Source organism: Pseudophryne corroboree, chromosome 5 (assembly GCF_028390025.1).
Source record: "Pseudophryne corroboree isolate aPseCor3 chromosome 5, aPseCor3.hap2, whole genome shotgun sequence".
In the NCBI taxonomy this organism is placed as follows: domain Eukaryota; kingdom Metazoa; phylum Chordata; class Amphibia; order Anura; family Myobatrachidae; genus Pseudophryne; species Pseudophryne corroboree.
Genome location: NC_086448.1, coordinates 186,199,960 through 186,223,852, shown reverse-complemented (window position 1 = coordinate 186,223,852; position 23,893 = coordinate 186,199,960). Strand labels below are relative to the sequence as shown.

The 23,893-nt window shown below is 45.5% G+C and overlaps 1 protein-coding gene across 3 annotated transcripts in view; it reads left to right on the top strand.

The window, feature by feature from the left end:
- LARP4B (La ribonucleoprotein 4B) overlaps positions 1-4,488 on the top strand; it is a 289,455-nt gene extending 284,967 nt beyond the window's left edge. For all 3 annotated transcript variants that reach the window (XM_063921936.1, XM_063921933.1, XM_063921932.1), the window contains 2 exons: positions 701-809; positions 926-4,488. In XM_063921936.1, the coding sequence (XP_063778006.1) occupies positions 701-809; positions 926-1,216 (400 nt within the window). In that variant the 3' untranslated portion in view covers positions 1,217-4,488. The remainder of the gene's footprint in view (positions 1-700; positions 810-925) is intronic.
- Positions 4,489-23,893: the final 19,405 nt, after the last annotated feature.

Here is a 23,893-nt window from a genome sequence, read left to right as displayed (position 1 = left end):
TTTTTTAAAGTCTGTGCACCAATCATGCTGCTTCAAAACTTGGGTGCTCCAAAGCTTTGCAATGGTACAAGACTGTAAAAATTCTCAAAGCCCATGTCATTGAAGCCATTATCACAGGATGTGGTAAAGGAGAGGATGTGTTCATTCCTCACATCCCTCTCATATCAACAGACATGCCATTTGAATTCAAGAGATTGCAATTTCCAATCCGGCTCTTTTGCAGTGACCTGATAAGGCCCTAAGGTCAATCTTTGAAGGTAGCAGGTATTGACCTGCAAATTCCTTGCTTTTCCCATGTGCAGTCGTATGTGTCATGTTCAAGAGTGGGACCTTCCAACAGCATTTTCATTCTGGCTCCTAATAGAAAACAAACATTGTGTATACCTCAGTGTTGAGGTTAGTGTATAAATTCTGCATATAAATGGATGGATAGTCCATTTTCACAGCTAAAACTTGTTTGTAAACAGTGGGGTCCTTTCAAGGATAAGTGGAATGGGGTTATAGGCAAGGACAATGTTTAGAAACTGGAGTCTATAGATGTACTTCAAGGTCCATTCTTCAACCTGGGCAACACCGGGTATTCCAGCTAGTATATAACGTGTGTGTATGTAAATGTTTTGTAAATATGGGTGTGTATTTATATATACATGTAAGTTTATCATACTTTCACTTAGTATTAATTTTTGTGTTTTCTTTTCAGTGAAACTAAAATAGCAGACGTTCAGCTAAGAGAGTCTCCAACTATTGAAAGGATTTCAAACACACTCTGCACTGCTAGTAAATCTGTTCAGGTCAATGGAGCTGCTACAGTGAGTACTAATAATTACTGTGACTAGTTATAGTGTCACACATCATTAGTTGGCATTGTTGTGCATAGTATTTTGCGGATGGTTTCAATGTTTCATGAGTGCTTTTCATTTGACAGGAATTAAGAAAACCTAGTTATGCAGAAATTTGCCAGAGAACAAGCAAGGATGGCTCCACACTGCAGCCTTCAAAAGAACAGAAGCAGAACGTGCCTGTTTGTGTGAAGGAGGAAAGGAAGGTGACTGACACATCCATAGAGAAAGCCAGAGAAGCCCCTTCTACAAAGTCAAACCCAGGACGACCCAAAGACCAGAGGAGATTATCAGGCCGCAGATCTCCACCTCCTTCTTTGGCTATTGGAAAACGTGGGCACAAAGAACCTGGAAGCCCTCTAAAATCTCCGCAGTAGAAAAGGGGGGAGAGGGAGGCCAAAGGGAGACCTACACATCACATGTTAGCGGTCATGCCATGCTTGTGTATTTTGAATCAGTTGCTGGATAAGCGTGTGTAGCCATCGGCATGTGTTATTCCAAATTAGGTTTCAGATATGTTCCACTGAACCTTTGGTTTTTGGCACTCAAATTGATTTGCGTCTGTCTTCAAGGCAAGAACATTTCATGTCAAAATGTACTTGTTACTGTGTAATTCACAGTTTCCTTTCCTTTTATGGGTTAGCACTAAAACTACCAGAAAGAACCTGGTTACTAAAATAGTAATTTTCTAAACCTACAAGCAATTTATTTGCTTAAACATGTATCTTTTTTTTTTCTTTTTTCTTTTGTTATGAATAACTTGTCCTTTGAGAATTATGTAGGTGCAAATCTTACCATGTATAGTGCCTGTATTTGTTTTTATGTGCTACTAGCACTTGTCCAGCGACACATTTGTGAAACACAAGTTGATGTAATCGATAATTTCAAAGCACATTGTTCTCAAACAATTTAGAGAGCAGAGTTCAAGCACCAATGCTATGCATCTCTGCTTCATGTAGGTTTTCATTTGCCCTATATAACTAGAAGTCCTTTTGGATTAATGGTTTTTTTTCTTTGGCCCTTGGATTTTTTAACACATTGCTGCATCTCCCAGTTGCCATGAACTTTTCCGTTTTAAATTGGAAAATGGCGTGATAATTCATTGGAGTTTTTTTTATTATTATGGTGGGAGATGTCCTAAAACCATTGGGAATAAAGGTTTATTGGAAGTTGTTCACAATAAATACTTTTTGAAGGACAAGGATGCACTAAATTTAGCACGTTTCTAATAAAGAAGAATCTAAATTATTTTAGTTTGAAATGTGTATAAAAAAAAAAAGTATTCAGAACAGCGCAACTTTACGCTGTAGGGTACTGTTTATTCCAACCTTGTCTTTTTTTTTTTTTTTTTAGAAATATATATATATATATATCCTTACATGCTGCCAGAGGGACCTGCAAAATATACTTGCTGGGTTTAGGCAGTGAGTTAAACCATTGGGGTATTTTTGTTTTAGTTTTTTTTTTTTTGTTTTGTTTTTTTGAAGACAAATATTTCCATCCAATATTTAAAGACTTGAATTTTATTTAAACTTGAAAATGACTTTGCCTTAACTTTTGTATAAGACAGCTTAGATTTAATTAAGTCTGACCCCCTAATGGGTTGGCATGAGTGAAATACAAAATTACTTGGGTTTCAGTGTGTATCTCTGTTATGACTGACCCTAGTAATTAACACTGTTGTACAGGAACTAGCAACAGTTTTTGTAATATACCTTCAAGATCTCAAACATTTGATCTTTTTTTTTTTTTCTCTTTTTTTCAGATTGTTGAAATGTAAATGCAAATAGTCAATACTGTATTAAATATGTGCACTTGGAAGTGTGTGCTTTGCTTGTACAGTTGTAAATAATCAGAACATATAAAAAGGTACCCTACGAAAAAATGATAAAAATTATTGTTCATATATTATAAATGTTGCTGTTAAGCTGGATGTAGATAAACTAAATGTTGTGGTTTCCATCTTTCTTTCACCTACTTTATTTTTCTATTTTTTTTCTTTTTAAACCTGGTGTGTTGAACTGACTTTGCCTATTTACTGCAAAAGGGAGATTGCTAGAGTCTTATTTGAAGGTTAAAACCCTCATCTATTTCATCAGTCTTGAACTATACACTCTTCACCACCATTGAAGTATTTTAATAATTTTAAGGGACAGTATGTATTTTGTGACTCCTGTAACCCCTTTTGTTTTTGGTAAATCATGACAATATGTTGTTTGACTACTAACTTTTTTTTTTTTTTTTTTTTTTTTTTTTACACAATGCAAGCATGCAGGAATAAAAAAAAAGAATCTGAATTTCAAAAAAACACCACTTTTGTTCCCTGAGCCAGTAACAATTGTAGTTTTGCATATTAAATGTCATCCACTTTCCACCTTTTTAAAGTAGTATTTTTTCATAATCCTGTTTTTTTATTTTTATTAAAGGTGATGCCAAATTTCTGTCAGATTATTAATCTATCATAAATATATATATATAAAAGCATACAGTGGTATGTCAAGAGTATTTTAAAAATTTCTCGCTATACCAATAAAGTAAACTCATCCTTGCACATAAAATAAAATTAGACGTATGTGTGAAATTCATAATATCGCTTTTGGGCTATCTACAGAATGAATCTTTTCTTTAATCTTTTGCATTAGATTTGAATGCAACTTGATTTTTCCATCTAAAAATTGTTGATACATCGCCTGTGTTACAAATAGTTGAACTGTATTACTGTAGCCACAACAATACAATACCTAAGTACGCGGGGTTTTTATGGTGTTTTTCCCCTCTTCAAAAGTTGCAACACTAAAATGTTATGTGTGTTCATTGAGCTATAACTACTGTGTGCATCTACAATACTCTTAGATAATGGAAATATATTGAAATACTGCATATTTTCTGTAAGGAGAAATCATAAATTTGCCATATTTTGCCAGCCTATGTAATTCTTGTACAATCCCAAGATTTTCCACATATACTGTATTCAGTACTCTTTGAAAAAAAAACTGTCTCACTTGTGTTATGTGAGTACAATTTTAATATACGAACATAAATTGTTTCCAGATGTAACAAGTGTTCTTTATGATTTTAGTTTTGCTTTTTTTGTGTTGATTATATATATTTTAATGTGCTTTATAAGCCCAGATAGAATAACATTTCAAATGATTTCTATAACTGCAACTTGGAGGCAGGATGGAGTTTCACTATTTTAGAAGCAAAGGATTACTGCATTGTACAAGGGATTCCTTTTCCTGACTATAATCTGGTGTATGAAGCAACAGCTTGGCGCTATGGTACATATCTATCTCCTCTGTTCAGATGGTTACATTTATTTATGTATTTGTGAATCTTTTACACTACCAGCTTCAGACAGTCGACCTGTGACACTGTAGCTGCGATTACATGAAATAGACGCATCTGAGGGTTTTTTCACTTTGTCCTTTTTCTTCCATTAAGACTGGAATCAAGCATATGTGTAAAATATTGGTAATTTAAGGTTTTTTGTGACATACAATGTAAAAAAAAAATGTCTAATTTGAAACAAAAAAAATGTAGGTTATGAAAAATAAAGATTTAGGCACTGTTATTTTTTTTTTTTTTTTTTTTAATTCTCTTCCCCCATACCCCCCATAAAAATAAAGGCTGTTTTTGTTTTTCATTTTCCATGGGTAATTTTACTTTTGCATTGTAATAAACTTTTGAATCTTGATGTATTATGTGGCTTTAGGAGTAGACAGGCAACATTTCGCTGTTTTTAAGTTGATAAGGTATTGCACATCCATCACCCGCAAACATGGCCCTGGAACAGGTTGACATTATTATCTTAATTTTGAATGTGCAAAATAATGGAGCTAATGTAGGTCAGCACTAAATTAAAGTAATAATAGTCATATACAGGTTGAGCCTCCCATATCCAATATTCCAAAATGTAGAATATTCTGAAATATGTAATTTTTTTGAGTGCAACTAAGACACACATTTGCTTTCTGATGGTTCAATGTACACAAACTTTGTTTAATGCACAAAATTGTAAAAAATTTAAAATTATCTTAAGACTGTGTCTATAAGGTATATATAAACATAAACTTTGTGTATGTACACAAACTTTGTTTCATGCACACAATTATTAAGAATGTTGTTATTACTTTCAGGCTGTGTGTATATGAAACAAATGCATTCTGTGTTTAGACTTGGGTCCCATCTCAAAGATATGCAAATATTCCAAAATGAGGGGAAATCCAACATCAAAAATAATTCTGGTTCTAAGCATTTTGGATATTGGAGACTCAACCTATGCCAATCTCATTTTCTAGAGTCTATAAATTGATTTTGAAGAGTATGCCTTTTACTATAAAATATTTGTCTTGACCCATAATAAATAAATTTGTCAGTTATAGATTATCAAAAAATAATAATTTCTCCTTCGTCCTAGAGGATGCTGGGGACTCCAAAAGGACCATGGGGGTATAGACTGGGTCCGCAGGAGACATGGGCACTTTAAGACTTTAAATGGGTGTGAACTGGCTCCTCCCTCTATGCCCCTCCTCCAGACCTCAGTTAGATTCTGTGCCCAGAGAGACTGGGGACACGCTAGGGGAGCTCTACAGAGTTTCTCTAGAAAAGACTTTGTTAGGTTTATTGTTTTCAGGGAGCACTGCTGGCAACAGGCTCCCTGCTTCGTGGGACTGATGGGAGAGAAGCAGACCTACTTCTGTGAGTTAAAGGCTCTGCTTCTTAGTCTAATGGACACCATTAGCTCCAGAGGGTCTGATCACTTGGTATAGCCTAGCTGCTCATTCCCGTAGCCGCGCCGCCGTCCCCCTCACAGAGCCAGAAGAGAGAAGCCGGGTGAGTAATCAAAGCAAAGAAGACTTCAGTGAAGGCGGCAGAAAACATCAGTCTCAGAGGTACCGTGCAGCGCGCCATTACTCCCGCTCACAAACGGCACTACATGGGTGCAGGGGAGGCGTCCTGGGCAGCAATAAAACCTCTTTTAAGGTCTGGCACAGAGGTATACAGTGTGCAGGCACTGTATACAGACCCTCGCCAGTATAAAAATAAGCGGGACACAAGCGTGCCATTTAGGGGGTGGGGCTTCGTCCTTCCAGCTCTTATCAGCGCCATCTTTTCTCTTCACAGCAAACTGCAGAGACACTGGTCCTGGCCCTTCACTTCTGTCACAAGTAACGGTGCGCTGCAGGGTCTGAGGCATTGTATATTCCTTCAGATCGGGTGAGGCGCTGGGTGTGAGCTGGCAAACTCCCTCTCTGTCTCTCTGAAGAGCCTTACTGTGGGTCTGTTCCCTATAGCCCAGTGTGAGTGTTGGCACGTGTGTGTCGACATGTCTGAGGCTGAATGCTCTTCCCAGGAAGGGCTGGTGTGGGGGCAGAACAGAATGTGGCAGTGACTCTGTCAGCGCCGCCGAATGCTGATTGTGTAGATATGTGGAGTGTCTTAAATGCAAGTGTGGCTTCGTTGCATAAGAGATTATACAAATCTGAGTCTCCGAACCAAGCATGGAGACAATCCATTGGAGATGTTTTGTCACAAACTCAGACCCCCTCAGGGTCACAGAAACATTCGTTTACCCAGATAGCAGACACAGATACCGACACGGATTCGGATTCCAGTGTCGACTATGGTGATGCCAGGTTGAATCCTAAACTGGCTAAGAGCATTCAGTACATGATTGTGGCAATAAAAGAACTGTTACATATCACGGAAGACCCTGCTGTTCCTGAGACAAGGGTCTGTATGTTTAAAGGAAAGAAACCTCCGGTAACGTTTCCTCCCTCTCATGAACTGAATACTCTTTTTGAAAAGGCTTGGGAAATTCCTGACAAAAATGTTGCTGATTCCCAAGAGAATTATTATGGCATACCCGTTTACCTCTGAGGATAGGAAAAAGTGGGAGTCGACCCCCGATGTAGACAAGGCTCTAGCACGGCTATCCAAGAAGTTGGCGCTCCCGTCCCCTGACACGGCGGCCCTAAAGGATCCTGTGGATCGTAAGCAGGAAACTACCTTGAAATCTGTTAATGTCACTATGGGTACACTGCTCAGACCTGCAGTGGCATCAGCATGGGTGAGTAGTGCAATTGAAAAGTGGGCAGATAACTTATCATCTGACTTGGACACCCTGGATAGGGATAGCGTTCTTTTGACGCTGGGTCATATCAGGGACGCTGCAGTCTATCTAAGGGAGGCTGCGAGAGATATTGGCCTCTTGGGATCAAGGGTCAATGCCATGGCAATCTCGGCTAGGAGAGCATTATGGACTCATCAATGGAATGGTGATGCTGACTCTAAGCGGGCTATGGAGGCTCTGCCGTATAAAGGTGGTGTTTTGTTTGGTGAGGGCCTCGCGGACCTGGTCTCTACTGCTACCGCGGGTAAGTCATCTTTTCTACCGTATGTCCCTGCACAACAAAAGAAGACGCCTCCTTATCAGATGCAGTCCTTTCGCTCCTCCTTCCTTGCTGCTAGAGGTAGGGGAAGAGGTAAAAAGTCGCCGGCTGGGGCAAGCTCCCAAGAGTAAAAGTCCTCCCCGGCCGCTGCCAAATCCACATGACGCTTGGGCTCTGCTGCTGGAGTCCGCACTGGTGGGGGCACGTCTTCAACTCTTCAATTAGGTCTGGGCTCGTTCGGCCCTGGATCCTTGGGTGCTAGAAATAGTGTTCCAAGGGTACAAACTGGAGTTTCAAGACGTGCCCCCTCACCGGTTTTTCAAATCGCCCATGCCAGCTTCTCTTCCGGAAAGGGAGATACAAAATCTGTGTCTGCAGAAAGTTATTGTCACGGTCCCCCCGTCACAACGGGGAGAATGTTTTTATTCAAGCCTGTTCGTGGTCCCGAAGCCGGATGGCTCGGTCAGACCGATTCTGAACCCAAAATCCCTAAATTTCTTTCTAAAACAATTCAAATTCAAGATGGAATCTCTCCGAGCAGTGATCTCCAGTCTGGAAGGGGGGGATTTTATGGCGTCAGTCGACATAAAAGATGCCTACTTACATGTCCCAATATTTCCTCCACATCAAGCTTACCTGAGGTTTGCTGGTCAGGATTGTCATTACCAATTTCAGACGAGGATTTTCACCAAAGTAATGGACAACATTACAGCAGTGGCGTACATAAACCGCCAGGGTGGAACAAAGAGCAGAGCGGCGAGGGCGGAGGCCACAAAAGTTCTCTGCTGGGCGGAAAAACATACAAGCGCTCTGTCAGCGGTCTTCATTCCGGGCATGGACAACTGGGAAGCAGACTTCCTCAGCAGACACGATCTTCATCCAAGAGAGTGGGGTCTGCATCAAGAGGTCTTTGCAGAAGTGACAAGTCATTGGGGAATTCCTCAAATAGACATGATGGCGTCTCGCCTCAACAAGAAGCTTCCGAGATATTGTTCCAGGTCAAGGGACCCTCAAGTCAGTGCAGTGGACGCCCTGGTGACACCGTGAGTGTTTCAGTCGGTATATGTGTTCCCTCCACTTCCACTCATTCCAAAGGTGATAAGGATCATAAGAAGAACAAGGGTTCAGGTGATACTCATTGTTCCAGATAGGCCACGGAGGGCCTGGTATCAGGACCTTCAGGAATTACTCATAGGAGATCCCTGGCCTCTTCCTCTAAGAGAGGACCTATTACAGCAAGGGCCGTGCGTGTTCCAAGACTTACCGCGGTTGCGTTTGACGGCGTGGTGGTTGAACGCCAAATCCTAGCTCGGAAGGGTATTCCTGGTGAAGTCATCCCCACTCTACTTAATGCTTCGCCGTTACTTCCTTTCTAGCTTTATCACCGTATTTGGAGAAAATATGTCTCTTGGTGTGAATCCAAGAAGGCTCCTACGGATGAATTTCAGCTGGGTCGTTTTCTCCATTTTTTGCAAGCAGGTGTGGGTGCAGGCCTAAAATTAGGCTCCATTAAAATGCAGATTTCGGCCTTATCGATTTTCTTTCAAAAAGAATTGGCCGCCCTTCCAGAGGTTCAGACTTTCGTGAAGGGAGTGCTGCACATCCAACCTCCATTTGTGCCCCCGGTGGCACCATGGGACCTTAACGTGGTGTTGCAGTTTCTTATGTCACACTGGTTTGAACCTTTACGAAAGGTTGAGTTGAAGTTTCTCACTTGGAAAGTGGTCATGCTTTTGGCCTTGGCGTCCACAAGGCGGGTGTCCGAATTAGCGGCTTTGTCTCACAAGAGCCCCTATTTGATCTTCCATGAGGATAGAGCGGAATTTAGAACTCGTCAACAATTTCTGCCGAAGGTGGTTTCTTCGTTTCACATAAAGCACCCTATTGTGGTGTCTGTGGCTACTGAAGCCTTGGCTGTTTCAAAGTCTCTCGATGTGGTCAGAGCAGGGCCGTTTCTTGGGGCAGGCGAGCAGTGCAACTGCACTGGGCGCCCGCCGCGGCACTAACTGTGGCTCCCTACTTCCCCTCCTATTTCTCCCCGAGTAACCCGCTCGGGGGGCGGAGTTTCACGGAATGACGCAACCCCGTCACTCCGCGAAACTCCCCCCCCCCCCCCCCCTCCGAGCGGAGTACAGAGGGGGATCCAAGTTAGGAAGAGGGAAAGGCCAGCGCGAGGAGCGACTGGTGAGGCGGGCCGAAGAGCGGTAATCGCCTCTGTAAGTATTCTCTCTCTCAATGTGTAAAATGGGAACACCTGCCGTAATGTGTGAAATGGGGACTCTTGCCTGCCGTAGTGTGGGGATTTAATGTATCAAGGGCATTGCGGTGTGTGGCATAATATGGTGCAGGGGGCATTACTGTGTGGGGCTTAATATGGTAGAATTTTTTTTTCCTGTGGTGGTCGTGATCTGTTGGAGCAGGGTCAAAAACTGGATTGTGAGGTAGTATTTTCAGACGAGGCCATGCCCATTTAAATGAGGCCACACTCATTTAGATGAGGCCACGCCCCCCTTGCCGGGTGCGCGTGCATGTTTTTTTTTTATCTAGGGGGGGGCACATTTTTTTATTGTCATGGGGGGGGGGGGGGGGGCGCATTTTTAAATCTCGCACTGGGAGACAAATTGGCTAGAAACAGCCCTGGGTCAGAGCTTTGAAAACTTATGTAGCCAGAATGGCTCGTATTAGGAAAACGGAGGCTCTGTTTGTCCTTTATGCTCCCAACAAGATTGGGGCTCCTGCTTCTAAGCAGACTATTGCACGCTGGATCTGTAATGCGATTCAACATGCTCATTCTACGGCTGGATTGCCGTTACAGAATTCAGTGTAGGCCCATTCTACCAGGAAGGTGGGCTCATCTTGGACGGCTGCACGGGGAGTCTCGGCGCTACAACTTTGCAGAGCAGCTACTTGGTCGGGTTCAAACACTTTTGCAAAATTCTACAAGTTTGATACCCTGGCTGATGAGGACCTCATGTTTACTCAATCGGTGCTGGCGAGTCATCCACACTCTCCCGCCCGGTCTGGAGCTTTGGTATAAACCCCATGGTCCTTTTGGAGTCCCCAGCATCCTCTAGGACGAAGGAGAAAATAGGATTTTAATACCTACCGGTAAATTCTTTTCTCTTAGTCCGTAGAGGATGCTGGGCGCCTGTCCCAGTGCGGACTCTATCTGCAGTACTTGTTCATAGTTATTGCTTTTGTTACACAAAGGTTGTGTATTTGGTTTCGATCAGCCTGTTGCTGATTTTTTTGGTTCATGCTGTTAATTGGTTTTAGTTAAATGCCATGTTGTACGGTGTGTTGTGGTGTGAGCTGGTATGTATCTCACCCTTGGTTAACAAAAATCCTTTTCCTCGAAATGTCCGTCTCCCTGGGCACAGTTCCTATAACTGAGGTCTGGAGGAGGGGCATAGAGGGAGGAGCCAGTTCACACCCATTTAAAGTTTTAAAGTGTCCATGTCTCGTGTGGATCCCTTCTATACCCCATGGTCCTTTTGGAGTCCCCAGCATCCTCTACGGACTAAGAGAAAGGATTTACCTGTAGGTATTAAAATCCTATTTTTCCCAATATTTTTTAAAGGCTAAATTAAGTTGCAAAAGCTCCATTTGCACTACTCTTATAGTCATGCCACTGATACACTCAGATCTCACATAGTACCTACACCCACATTCTAAGAATGTAACATGCTGTCCAGTAAACCAAATCCATTACAGTGATTTGGTCACTTCCAGCAAATCAGGGCTACTGGGAATTAGGCTATGTAGTACAGTTTGTGGGCGTAGCATGAGGGAGAATTATACTTTTCCATTGAGTTTAGTGTAATTAGCTCGTTCCCACCAGTTGATGGTACACAACCTTCAGCAAATTATGTTAATTCCATTTTAAACAAATCTGACATTAACTAGTGCCTTTTAAAATAAATGATAAAAAAAAAAAAATCTTCAAGTTCCATAATTTTGCTACGTTTGTTACTTCCCGAGTTTGCCTTAGTAACACCTGTGTTATGGCATGAAAGGTGGTTCTCCCCTCACACATAAAGGTATAAAATGCACTGGTCTTAAGGAGGGTTTAGCTAGAGGTAGTCATAAATTCTAAATTTATTGTTTTATGGCCATGAATCACACTTTGTCATGGTTACAAGTTTCTTATTTGTTCACCCTGTTCTGTTGATTATCAATAGTTAGCTTGTTTGAGTCTCTCTAGAATTCCCCAGTAATTACAACAACTTCAATGCTAAGTTGGTATGACTTAATCCTCAAACTCTATTAGACCATGTTATAAATCATCACACACCCTTTTTGCAACAAACTTAGCATGTCCAAAGATTCAAATCATCATAGGAATGATGAGGCATTGACCTAACCAACAGATCATTTGTGGTGGTCCTAATTATGCATATTGATTGGTTTTAAATATATTTGTGTCCTTTGTGAAATGGAATATTTTATTTGATTATTATGAAAATTTTCATAATGCAAAAAATTTTGACAGCCGTCAAAAGGTCCACTGTAGATAGGATCACCTGTCATTGGGATATGGATCCAAGGTCCCGATTTTGATTTAATATGGAGTGTGGGTATGGAAAATACATTTTCTTATTTGGGTTTCACAGGGATAGCAGTGGGTTATAGGTGTTAGGATCAGCTGGGCATCATACAGTTAAGTCTTTATATATCCTAAAATGCTCCAGTTCCTCTCCCTGCAACCCCGCCCTCTGCAGAGGCAGATAAAAAAAAATTATTTGGTGCAGCAGGAAGCTGGATACACCTTTTTACAGATGGTGCCAAAACCCCACACTTGGCTATGGCCTCAGCTGGGAACTTGCGGCGGGACACACAACAGGTGTCTAGTTTCGCTGCTGCTGGCAACCATAGGACTTTGTTGGTAAGCAGGTCCCTAGTTCTCAAATCGCGGTCCGCCGTGCATCCAGGGACTCCACTAGACTATGAGGGCACATGAAAACCTTTATCAGGGGCCCCCCCACTACTAGTGATTTAATGCCAACATAGGGGAGGGAGTGCCATCCTGTAGCCCTTCCCCCAGCTTTGGGCACCAGTCCACCGCAGACTTCCCACCACTTAGCTGCAACTCCACACCCTCCTCCCCTCAGACGCTGGCAGCCATACAGTGCAAGCAAGCCAGGTCTTGTAAAAACATTGCCATTAAGCACAATCTATACATCTGACTATCAAAGCTGAGAAGTTGATAGATTGCTCATTGCAGAAATGCATTGTTTCTGCAGCGGGGTACACTGGTATTCCACAGGGTATAACATCGGGTTGTAGAGTTGGATCTTGAAACGAGGCACAAACAGGCTAAAGCTTTGACTGTTCCCAGGATGCACTGCACCGCCTCCTCTATATCTCTGCCTCCAGGCACTAGAGCTCAGTTTGTAAGTTGGTGCCTGCAGAGCAGGCAGCTAACAGGGAGGGCTGCGCTAGGCAGCCCTGAAAAGAGCTTTTCTGACAAGAAAGAAGACTTCAAGGGCTGCAGCATAGGCACTTGGTGCTATATGTCATACTGACATATCGTGCAGCAGCTCCCTCACCTTCCCCAGCAATGCTGTATACTCCTGCGCCCTGGTTGCCGGGTACTTACAGCGGAGGCGTGCAGGTCTCATCAGGCACACATACCGCCGCTGCTCTCCTGGATCGCGTGGCCACACGATAGGGAGGAGATAAGAGGGTCCCGCAGGTGGGACCTGCCGAAATCGCGATCCGGTCTCCGGAAACGGACCGCGCCGCTGGTGTGGACACTGTGGCCATGCAGGGACCCGACTATATCCACCAGGGCAAGGAGCACAGGTCGGATTTACTAAAATCTGTTTAGTACAGGCTCCATAGTACCCGGTGGGGAAGTCCATCAGAGGGGATAAGGCGCTGACCTGTAGCCCCAGGCGCCATCTACAGCAGATGTTCCTGCCCTGGAGCTGCATCTCTCGCCCTCGCTCTCTGTCAGCGTTTGGGCGCCATTACACACAGCTGCGCTGATTCTGGAACTGCTGGGCACTGTCTCCTCTGTAAAGCCGCATGCCTCATCAGCGCTGTGCATTTATAGGACACTTAAGTATTCTACATGTCGTTTAGACAGCATTAGTTAAGAACAAGTGCACCACTGACAGAATATATAGTACAAATATTCTGTGATATACGTCCAGTGTTTACTGTGCATTGTTATATCTGTATAAATACATAGCTTTATGTAGTATTGCTAGTCCAGTGCAGTTTTATTGATTGTAATATTTTCTGCATTGTACATGTGACTGTGTGCCAATAGCTGCTGTGTGGTTCCTATTCCGTGTATCTTAACACATATTGCTATCCCTATATTCTGTACCCTGAAGGGGGCTAAGTGCATCAGGGTCCTAGATATATAGTGTTTCACAGGATATACTGTTTGGTATTTTTCTCTGTGTATTTCAGTCATTTTATTCCACTTAAATCCTCTGTTTGTGATCTGCATTACATTCACACTCCACAGGTTTTTTTTTTTTGTCATGTACTGTGTCTGGCTAGGACTACATTCTCCAATATTGTCTGCATCACAGGGCGGGAGATCCGTGGCGGATCCTGCGTCATGCAGGTGCTGACGCCGTGGATTTATCTGAGGAAAATATTCCAGCTGAGGGTCCAGGTATTGGGGGTTCTGTACCCCTCGGTCAGCCTGCAGCACCGGTGGCACACCAAGACCCACCTTGGGCTGCTTTTTCTAATTTACTGACTATGCTAGTAACAAGACTTGCGCCCCCTGTGGGACCTCCTGTGCAATCACATATTGTCCCTGTTGTAAATCCATCATGGGTGGATTCTCTGTCAACTCCGTTACAGCAGTTAAATCAGTCTTTGGTTAAACAAAAGCCTGACTCTCACCTTCCTAGGACCAAAGGGTCATCTAAGCGGGCCATTTCTTCCTCACAATCCACGCATGTTTCAGATACTTCATCCGATGATGATGGCGTGTATACTGACCCATCAGACGCTGATGCTTCTGATGGGGAATCTACAACACAGGTGGATGTTCCTGACCTCCTGCAGGCTGTCAAGCTGTTTCTTCAGATTGATGATGAACCTGAACCTCCAGATACGTCTAAGAAACCTGATAAGTTTAAATGTCAGACGGTTACTAAATTAGTTTTGCCCCATTCTGACCATTTAGTTGACATACGTCAGGAATCCTGGGAGTTTCCAGGAAAGAAAGTTTAAAAAGATGCTAGCTCGTTATCCCCTCGCTGCAGAGTTAAGTAAAAATTGGGAAACACCGCCGCTGGTGGACTCGCATGTTGTACGTCTGGTGGTGTCTTCTACTCTGCCTGTCACTACAGTCACCTCACTGAAGGAACCGACGGATAAGCGTGTGGAGGGTTGCTTGAAGTCTATTTACACTCTCTTGTGGTGCTGTACATAGACCTACTATAGCGGCTTCTTGGGCTGCAAAAGCTATTGAAGCCTGGGTTCAAGAAGTTGAAGTGGAGCTACCTCTGAATTTTTCTGATAATGCCAGACAGTGTCTTTCATATATTACCACAGCCTCTCATTACATTCAGGAGGTGGCCTCTGATGCAGGTGTGCTGGCGGCCAAATCATCTACTACGTCCATTCTGGCTCGCCGGATTCTGTGGTTGCAGCCCTGGTCTGTGGATCTGGACTCTAAAAAGACCTTGGAGGTGATCCCTTTCAAGGGACACATCCTCTTTGGGGAACATCTGAACAAGATTGTTGCTGACTTAGCGTCTGCTAAAACTGCATGTCTGCCGAGTACTTATCCTTCTGCTCCGAAGGCTAAGAGTACCACCTTTCGTTCCTCTCAACCTTCAAGTAAATCAAAGGGTCAGGCATACCCAAAACTGGCTTGCACTTCCAAAACCTCTAAGCCCAAGCCTAAACGTTCCTGGGCTGCCCGTCAGCCTGCTTCCAAACTAGACAAGCCTGCTGCATGATGGGGCGGGCCTCCCCTTGGGCGACCCCAGGGTGGGAGGCCGACTTCTGTGGTTCGCCCAGGTATGATTACAGACCACTTCAGATGCCTGGGTGAGGGAAGTTGTCGCTCACGGATACGCCATCTCTTTCAAGAAAAGTCCCCCCTCGACAGTTTTGCTCGACAAATATCCCTTCGGATCCGTTGAAAGCAAAAACTCTACATCTGGTGGTACAATCCATCCTGGACACAGGAGTGATAGTGCCGATGCCTATGTCTCAGGCAGGTGGTACTATTCAACGCTGTTCCGAAACCGAATGGATCCTCCCGGCCCATTCTCAATCTCAAGTCTTTGAACAGATTTGTGAAGGTTTCCAAATTCCGTATGGAAACTCTTCGCTCTATTGTTCTGGCATTGGAGCCCAAGGACTATATGGTATCCCTGGACGTACAGGATGCTTACCTACATATACCTATTGCCATGTCGCATCAGCAATATCTGTGGTTTGCTATTGGCAACCTACATTATCAATTCCAGGCCTTGCCTTTTGGACTGACCACGGCTCCGCGAATATTCAAGGTCATGGCGGTCCTTCTCCGCTGTCAGGGTATCAGGATCCTGCCTTATCTGGACAACTTGTTGATCCTGGTGAACTCCCCAGAGGTTCTCCATCATCTGGAACTGATGGTCCAATTCATGCAAGCCCACGGGTGGCTCATCAACTGGAAGAAATCCTCACTGGTCCCTGCTCAGAGCATGGTGTACCTGGGGGCGTTACTGGACACACACAACCAACGGTTGTTCTGGTCTCCAGAGAAGGTCCTGAAGCTTCAGGACAGTATAAGATGCTTCCTATCTTGCCCACGTGTGTTGATACACTCGGCGATGCAAGTACTAGGCCTCATGGTGTCAGCTTTTGACATGGTAGAGTATGCTCAATTTCATTCTCTCCCTCTGCAGAGGTTAATCCTTTCCAAGTGGGACAGCCTGAATCACCGGATCAGGTCTCGCATGATTTCCTCGACTCCAGAAGTTCGTCTGTCTCTGAGCTGGTGGCTCCAGGACCAACGATTGAGCAGGGGTTGTCCCTTCTGGATCTCCAACTGGGTCCTCCTAATGACGGATACCAGTCTGCGGGGTTGGGGCGCAGTGTTGGAGCAACACTCTCTTCAGGGTCAGTGGACAAGGGAGGAATCTTTCCTTCCGATAAACATTCTGGAGTTGTGGGCAGTGTTCAATGCACTGAAACTGGCCCTGCCTCTGGTATGGAACAGGCCTTTTCAAGTACAGTCGGACAATGCCACCACGGTGGCGTACATAAATCATCAAGGCTGCACTCGAAGCCTCATGGCAATGATGGAAGTGTCAAAGATTCTTCAATGGGCGGAATGCCATCTGCCAGCCATATCGGCAGTGTTCATTCCGGGGGTCTTCAACTGGGAAGCTGACTTCCTCAGTCGTCAGGACGTACACGCTGGAGAGTGGAGCCTTCATCCGGAAGTCTTTCAACTCCCAGTGGACAAGTGGGGCTTACCAGATGCAGACCTGATGGCGTCTCAACACAATCACAAGGTTCCGGTCTTCAGAACAAGGACAAGAGATCCTCAAGCAGCGTTCGTGGACGTGCTGGCAATTCCATGGAACTTTCGGCTGCCATATGTGTTCCCTCCGGTGTCTCTCCTGCCCAGGGTAATAAGGAATTTCAAGCAAGAAGGAGGATTACTACTTCTAATCGCTCCAGCGTGGCCCAGACGGCATTGGTTCTCAGACCTGCAGGGTCTCTCAATAGAGCGTCCTCTTCTACTTCTGCAACGCCCAGACTTCCTCGTTCAGGGCCCTTGTGTCTACCAGGGTTTGGCCCGACTGGCTTTGACGGCATGGCTCTTGAAGCTTCAGGTCTGGGGGCCAAAGGATTTTCTGAGGCGGTCATTCAAACTATGTTGAAAGCCCGTAAACCGGCTTCAGCTCAGATTTATTATATGGTCTGGAATTTTTACTTCACCTGGTGTGCGGCTAAGAATTATGATGCATACAAGTTGAGTACTGCTAAACTTTTGGCTTTTCTGCAACAGGGCCTGGATTTAGGCCTTTGTCTGGCCTCCCTCAAGGTTCATATTTCAGCCTTGTCGGTATGGTTTCAGAGAAAGATTGCGGCTCTGCCTGACGTTCATACTTTCACTCAGGGCGTTTTACGGATTCAACCTCCCTATGTCCCTCCTGTGGCTCCTTGGGATTTGTCGGTTGTTCTGGGTGCCGTACAAGAGTCTCCGTTTGAACCTCTTGATTCTGTGGACCTTAAATGGCTTATACTTAAGGTCTTATTTTTGCTGGCTATTGCCTCTGCTCGAAGGGTTTCAGACTTGGGTGCCTTATCCTGTCGGTCACCGTTTATGATTTTTCACCGTGACCGTGCGGTTCTTAGAACTTGCCCTGGTTATCTGCCTAAGGTGGTGTCGTCTCCACCTTAACCAAGAGATTGTGGTTCTGGCCTTTATCTCTCCTGGTTTGTCCTCCAAAGAACGGTCTTTGGATGTGGTACGGCCTCTCCGTATATACATATATATATGTGTGTGTGTATATATATATATATATATATATATATATATATATATAAAAATAAAGAGAGCCGTCTCTCTTAGGAGATCTGATTCTCTTTGTTCTTTTTGGTTTTCCCAAACGTGGCTGGCTTGCGAATAAGCAGACCTTGGCCAGATGGATTAGAATGGTGATTGCACAAGCTTATGTACAGGCTGGACTTCCAGCTCCTGCTACTATCCAGGCCCATTGTACTCGGTCTGTTGGACCTTCTTGGGCGGCCCGCCGTGGTGCGACCCCAGAACAATTGTGCAAGCGGCTACGTGGTCCTCAGTGAGTACGTTCATCAGGTTCTATGCCTTTTATACTTCCACCTCCCAGGATGCTTCCTTTGGAGGCCGGGTTCTTGTGGCTGCTCCAGTACGTCCCCTTCCTTGAGGAACTGCTTTAGGACATCCCCAATGTTATTCTCTCTGGAATACCAGTGTACCCCGCTGCAGAAAAGGAGATTTATGGTAAGACTTACCATTGTTAAATCTCTTTCTGCAAGGTGCACTGGATTCCACAGGGCACCCACCTTGACGCACTTAGCTTCTTTGGGTTTATATGGCATTAGCCGCTGGTACCTTCTCTTGTTGTGAGAATGTGGTTGTCTGTGACTACTACCTACTATTGTCTGTCTTACATGCTACTGCATTGGAATGGTTAACAAAACTGAGCTCCAGTGCCTGGAGGTGGGGATATAGAGGAGGCGGTACAGTGCATCCTGGGAACAGTCAAAGCTTTAGCTTGTTGGTGCCTCAGATCAAGATCCAACTCTACACCCCGATGTTATTCCCTGTGGAATCCAGTGTACCTTGCAGAAAGAGATTTAACAATAAGTCTTACCATAAATCTCCTTTTTTCTCTCTACATTGGGGTATATTCAATTCAAGTCGGATCCTTTCCGACAATGCACTATTCAATGAGCGGTCAAATTCAACTGTAGGATTTGGTCGTTCCCGTGTCCCGTCCATGCTGCCATACAGCCCAGTGCCGGCATACTCCCCGTGCTGGTGTTGCTGCTGCCCACCCCGGTCCCGTCCGTGCTGCCACACAGCCCAGTGCCGGAATCCTCCCCATGCTGCTGCTCACCCCGCCACTGTGCGCTACCTAGGCCGGCTCCACTGGCCCAGGGCAGCTGCCCTACATCCTGGGTATCAGGTGCTATCCCGGAGACCGTGCAGTGGCAGCGCTACTGCTGTGTGTGCGCGAGTTGCCTGTCAATCCGACTTTTTTTTAAAGTCAGATTGACATTGTTGGAAACGGGGCTAAAATCTGTCGGATTTGGCCGCGCTTCCGACAATGCACGTGGAACGGCGACTAAAGCTTTCCAACGAGTTGTATTTCCCGACTTGACGGGAAAAATTGGGCCGCATTGAATAGGTCTGAACCCCTTTTAACCTAAACCTGTCGGAAACTGCCGTCTTTCTGACAAGATGGCAGTTTTTGACAATTGAATATACCCCATTGTGTGTGACTTGTGCTAGTGTCTGCTGTCCGAAATTCTCTCTTCAGCGTTACATATTTATATCTATCCCTGTCTATTTTCCCTGTAATACCAGGTGTTTTCAGGGGTAATTCTTTAGTGTTTCAGTGTTACTGCTGAGCATTGTCACACACTGCATCAGTTACTCCAGCTATAGCCCTCATTCCGAGTTGTTCGCTCGTTCTTTTTCATCGCAGCGATTTTCCGCAAACTGCGCATGCGCAATGTTCGCACTGCGACTGCGCCAAGTAAATTTGCTAAGAAGTTTGGTATTTTACTCACGGCATTACGAGGTTTTTTTTTCGTTCTGGTGATCGTTGTGTGATTGACACGAAGTGGGTGTTTCTGGGCGGAAACTGGCCGTTTTATGGGAGTGTGTGAAAAAACGCTGCCGTTTCTGGGAAAAATGCGGGAGTGGCTGGAGAAACGGGGGAGTGTCTGGGCGAACGCTGGGTGTGTTTGTGACGTCAAACCAGAAACGAAACTGACTGAACTGATCGCAGTGGCAGAGTAAGTGTCGAGCTACTCAGAAACTGCTTAGAAATTTCTATTCGCAATTTTGAGAATCTTTCATTCGCAATTTTGCTAAGCTAAGATTCACTCCCAGTAGGCGGCGGCTTAGCGTGTGCAATGCTGCTAAAAGCAGCTTGCGAGCGAACAACTCGGAATGAGGGCCTATGTCTGCTAAGGGTAAAAGTTGCAAACAGCCTGACACCCCAGTGCTGCAGTCATGTAGATTGTGCAATGCAGGGTTAACTGCACAGAATATGGGGGGTAATTCCAAGTTGATCACAGCAGGATTTTTGTTAGCAGTTGGGCAAAACCATGTGCACTGCAGAGGAGGCAGATTTAACATGTGCAGAGAGAGTTAGATTTGGGTGTGGTGTGTTCAATCTGCAATCTAATTTGCAGTGAAAAATAAAGCAGCCAGTATTTACCCTGCACAGAAATAAAAAAAAAACACCCAAATCTAACTCTCTCTGCACATGTTATATCTGCCTCCCCTGCAGTGCACATGGGCCCTCATTCCGAGTTGATCGCTCGCAAGGCGAATGTAGCAGAGTTACACACGCTAAGCCTACGCCTACTGGGAGTGTATCTTAGCTTCTTAAAAGTGCGACCGATGTATTCGCAATATTGCGATTAGCACACCTCGTAGCAGTTTTAGAGTAGCTTCAGACTTACTCTGCCTGTGCGATCAGTTCAGTGCTTGTCGTTCCTGGTTGACGTCACAAACACACCCAGCGTTCGCCCAGGCACTCCCACCGTTTCTCCGGCCACTCCTGCGTTTTTTCCGGAAACGGTAGCGTTTTCAACCTCACGCCCCTAAAACGCCGTGCTTCCGCCCAGTAACACCCATTTCCTGTCAATCACATTACGATCGCCGGAGCGATGAAAAAGCCGTGAGTAAAAATACTATCTTCATAGCAAAGATACTTGGCGCAGTCGCAGTGCGAACATTGCGCATGCGTACTAAGCGGATTTTCATTGCGATGCGATGAAAAATACCGAGCGAACAACTCGGAATGAGGGCCATGGTTTTGCCCAACTGCTAACAAAAATCCTGCTGCGATCAACTTGGAATTACCCCCATGGTGCAAGATGAACTTTGTGTAAATTGCTATACACCTCCTGCCCAGTCCACATCCCCAACCCCTACTCAAGAACCCCCATGGGCTTGTTTCACTCATTTACTGGATACGTTTAGTGGATCTGTTTAGTCCTTCTATTGGCGCCACCAAATATTGTCCCTGTGGCTAACCCCCCTTGGGTGGATAGTCTGAATACTACCGTTCAGAGCTTAGCTCAAACAGCCTCAGGTCCACTACATGGACTCCCTCCTCTCAGTCCACTGCTGTATCAGACTCAGAAGAGTAGTCAGCCGAGGAAGGGGATTCCTGCACTCCTACAGAGTATTCCCCCACCTTAGTGGAGGTGGCTCCTTTTAATTGAGGCTAATAAACATCCTCCAGATAAGTGAGGATGAGCCTGAGCCGGTAGCTAAGAAAACATGTTTTTAAGCGACAAATAACCAAGTCTGAATTCCCTCATTCTGACCATCTTATCGACATCAGAATAGAACACTGGAAAAATCCAGTAAAAAAAGGTCCCTGTGTCTATAAGTTTTGCCTCCCATTAACCCACATCCCCTTCGGTAGATTTCCACATTGCACGTCTGGTTAGGCTGCCTATTCTGCCTGTCACTACGCTTACCTCCCTAAAGGAACCCACAGATAGACGTACCTATTGAAAATTGCCTTAAGTCTATTTCTCTGACGTCCTAGTGGATGCTGGGACTCCGTCAGGACCATGGGGAATAGCGGCTCCGCAGGAGACAGGGCACAAAATTTAAACGTTTGACCACTAGGTGGTGTGTACTGGCTCCTCCCCCTATGACCCTCCTCCAAGCCTCAGTTAGGTTTTTGTGCCCGTCCGAGCAGGGTGCAATCTAGGTGGCTCTCCTAAAGAGCTGCTTAGAAAAAGTTTGTTAGGTTTTTTATTTTCAGTGAGTCCTGCTGGCAACAGGCTCACTGCAACGAGGGACTTAGGGGAGAAGAAGTGAACTCACCTGCGTGCAGGATGGATTTGCTTCTTAGGCTACTGGACACTAGCTCCAGAGGGACGATCACAGGTACAGCCTGGATGGGTCACCGGAGCCGCGCCGCCGACCCCCTTGCAGATGCCGAATAGAGAAGAGGTCCAGAAACCGGCGGCAGAAGACGTCTCAGTCTTCATGAGGTAGCGCACAGCACTGCAGCTGTGCGCCATTGCTCTCCGCACACTTCACACCAGCGGTCACTGAGGGTGCAGGGCGCTGGGGGGGGCGCCCTGGGCAGCAATGTAATATACCTATTCTGGCTAAAATATATCACATATAGCCCCTGGGGCTATATGGATGTATTTAACCCCTGCCAGGTTCCAAAAAAACCGGGAGAAGAAGCCCGCCGAAAAGGGGGCGGGGCCTATTCTCCTCAGCACACAGCGCCATTTTCCTGCCCAGCTCCGCTGCGAGGAAGGCTCCCAGGACTCTCCCCTGCACTGCACTACAGAAACAGGGTAAAAACAGAGAGGGGGGGCACTTATTGGCGATATTTATAATATTTGAGCTGCTATAAAGGGAACACACTTATTAAGGTTGTCCCTATATATATTTATAGCGCTTGGGTGTGTGCTGGCAAACTCTCCCTCTGTCTCCCCAAAGGGCTAGTGGGGTCCTGTCTTCTATCAGAGCATTCCCTGTGTGTCTGCTGTGTGTCGGTACGTGTGTGTCGACATGTATGAGGACGATGTTGGCGTGGAGGCGGAGCAATTGCCTGTAATGGTGATGTCACCCCCTAGGGAGTCGACACCAGAATGGATGGCTTTGTTTATGGAATTACGGGATAGTGTCAGCACGCTACAAAAGTCGGTTGACGACATGAGACAGCCGGCAAACCAGTTAGTACCTGTCCAGGCGTCTCAGACACCGTCAGGGGCTGTAAAACGCCCTTTACCTCAGTCGGTCGACACAGACACTGACACTGAATCCAGTGTCGACGGTGAAGAAACAAACGTATTTTCCAGTAGGGCCACACGTTATATGATCACGGCAATGAAGGAGGCTTTGCATATCTCTGATACTGCAAGTACCACAAAAAGGGGTATTATGTGGGGTGTGAAAAAACTACCGATAGTTTTTCCTGAATCAGAGGAACTGAATGAAGTGTGTGATGAAGCGTGGGTTACCCCAGATAGAAAACTGCTAATTTCAAAGAAGTTATTGGCATTATACCCTTTCCCGCCAGAGGTTAGGGCGCGCTGGGAAACACCTCCTAGGGTGGATAAGGCGCTCACACGCTTATCAAAGCAAGTGGCGTTACCGTCTCCTGATACGGCCGCCCTCAAGGATCCAGCTGATAGGAGGCTGGAGAATACATTAAAAAGTATATACACACATACGGGTGTTATACTGAGACCAGCAATCGCCTCAGCCTGGATGTGCAGTGCTGGCGTGGCTTGGTCGGAGTCACTGTCTGAAAATATTGATACCCTGGATAGGGACAGTATTTTACTGACTATAGAGCAGTTAAAGGATGCATTTCTTTATATGCGAGATGCACAGAGAGATATTTGCACTCTGGCATCAAGAGTAAGTGCGATGTCCATATCTGCCAGAAGAAGTTTATGGACGCGCCAGTGGTCAGGTGATGCGGATTCCAAACGACATATGGAAGTATTGCCGTATAAGGGGGAGGAATTATTTGGGGTCGGTCTATCGGATCTGGTGGCCACGGCAACGGCCGGAAAATCCACCTTTTTACCCCAGGTCACCTCCCAGCAGAAAAAGCCGCAGGCCTTTCAGCCGCAGTCCTTTCGTTCCTATAAGAACAAACGAGCAAAAGGACATTCCTATTTGCCCCGAGGCAAAGGAAAGGGTAAGAGACTGCAACAAGCAGCTCCTTCCCAGGAGCAGAAGCCCTCCCCGGCTTCTACAAAGGCGTCAGCATGACGCTGGGACCTTACAAGCAGACTCAGGGGCGGTGGGGGGCCGCCTCAAACATTTCAGCGCACAGTGGGCTCACTCGCAGGTGGACCCCTGGATCCTGCAGGTAGTATCTCAGGGTTACAGGTTGGAATTCGAGAAGTCCCCTCCTCGCCGTTTCCTAAAGTCTGCTTTGCCAACGTCTCCCTCCGACAGGG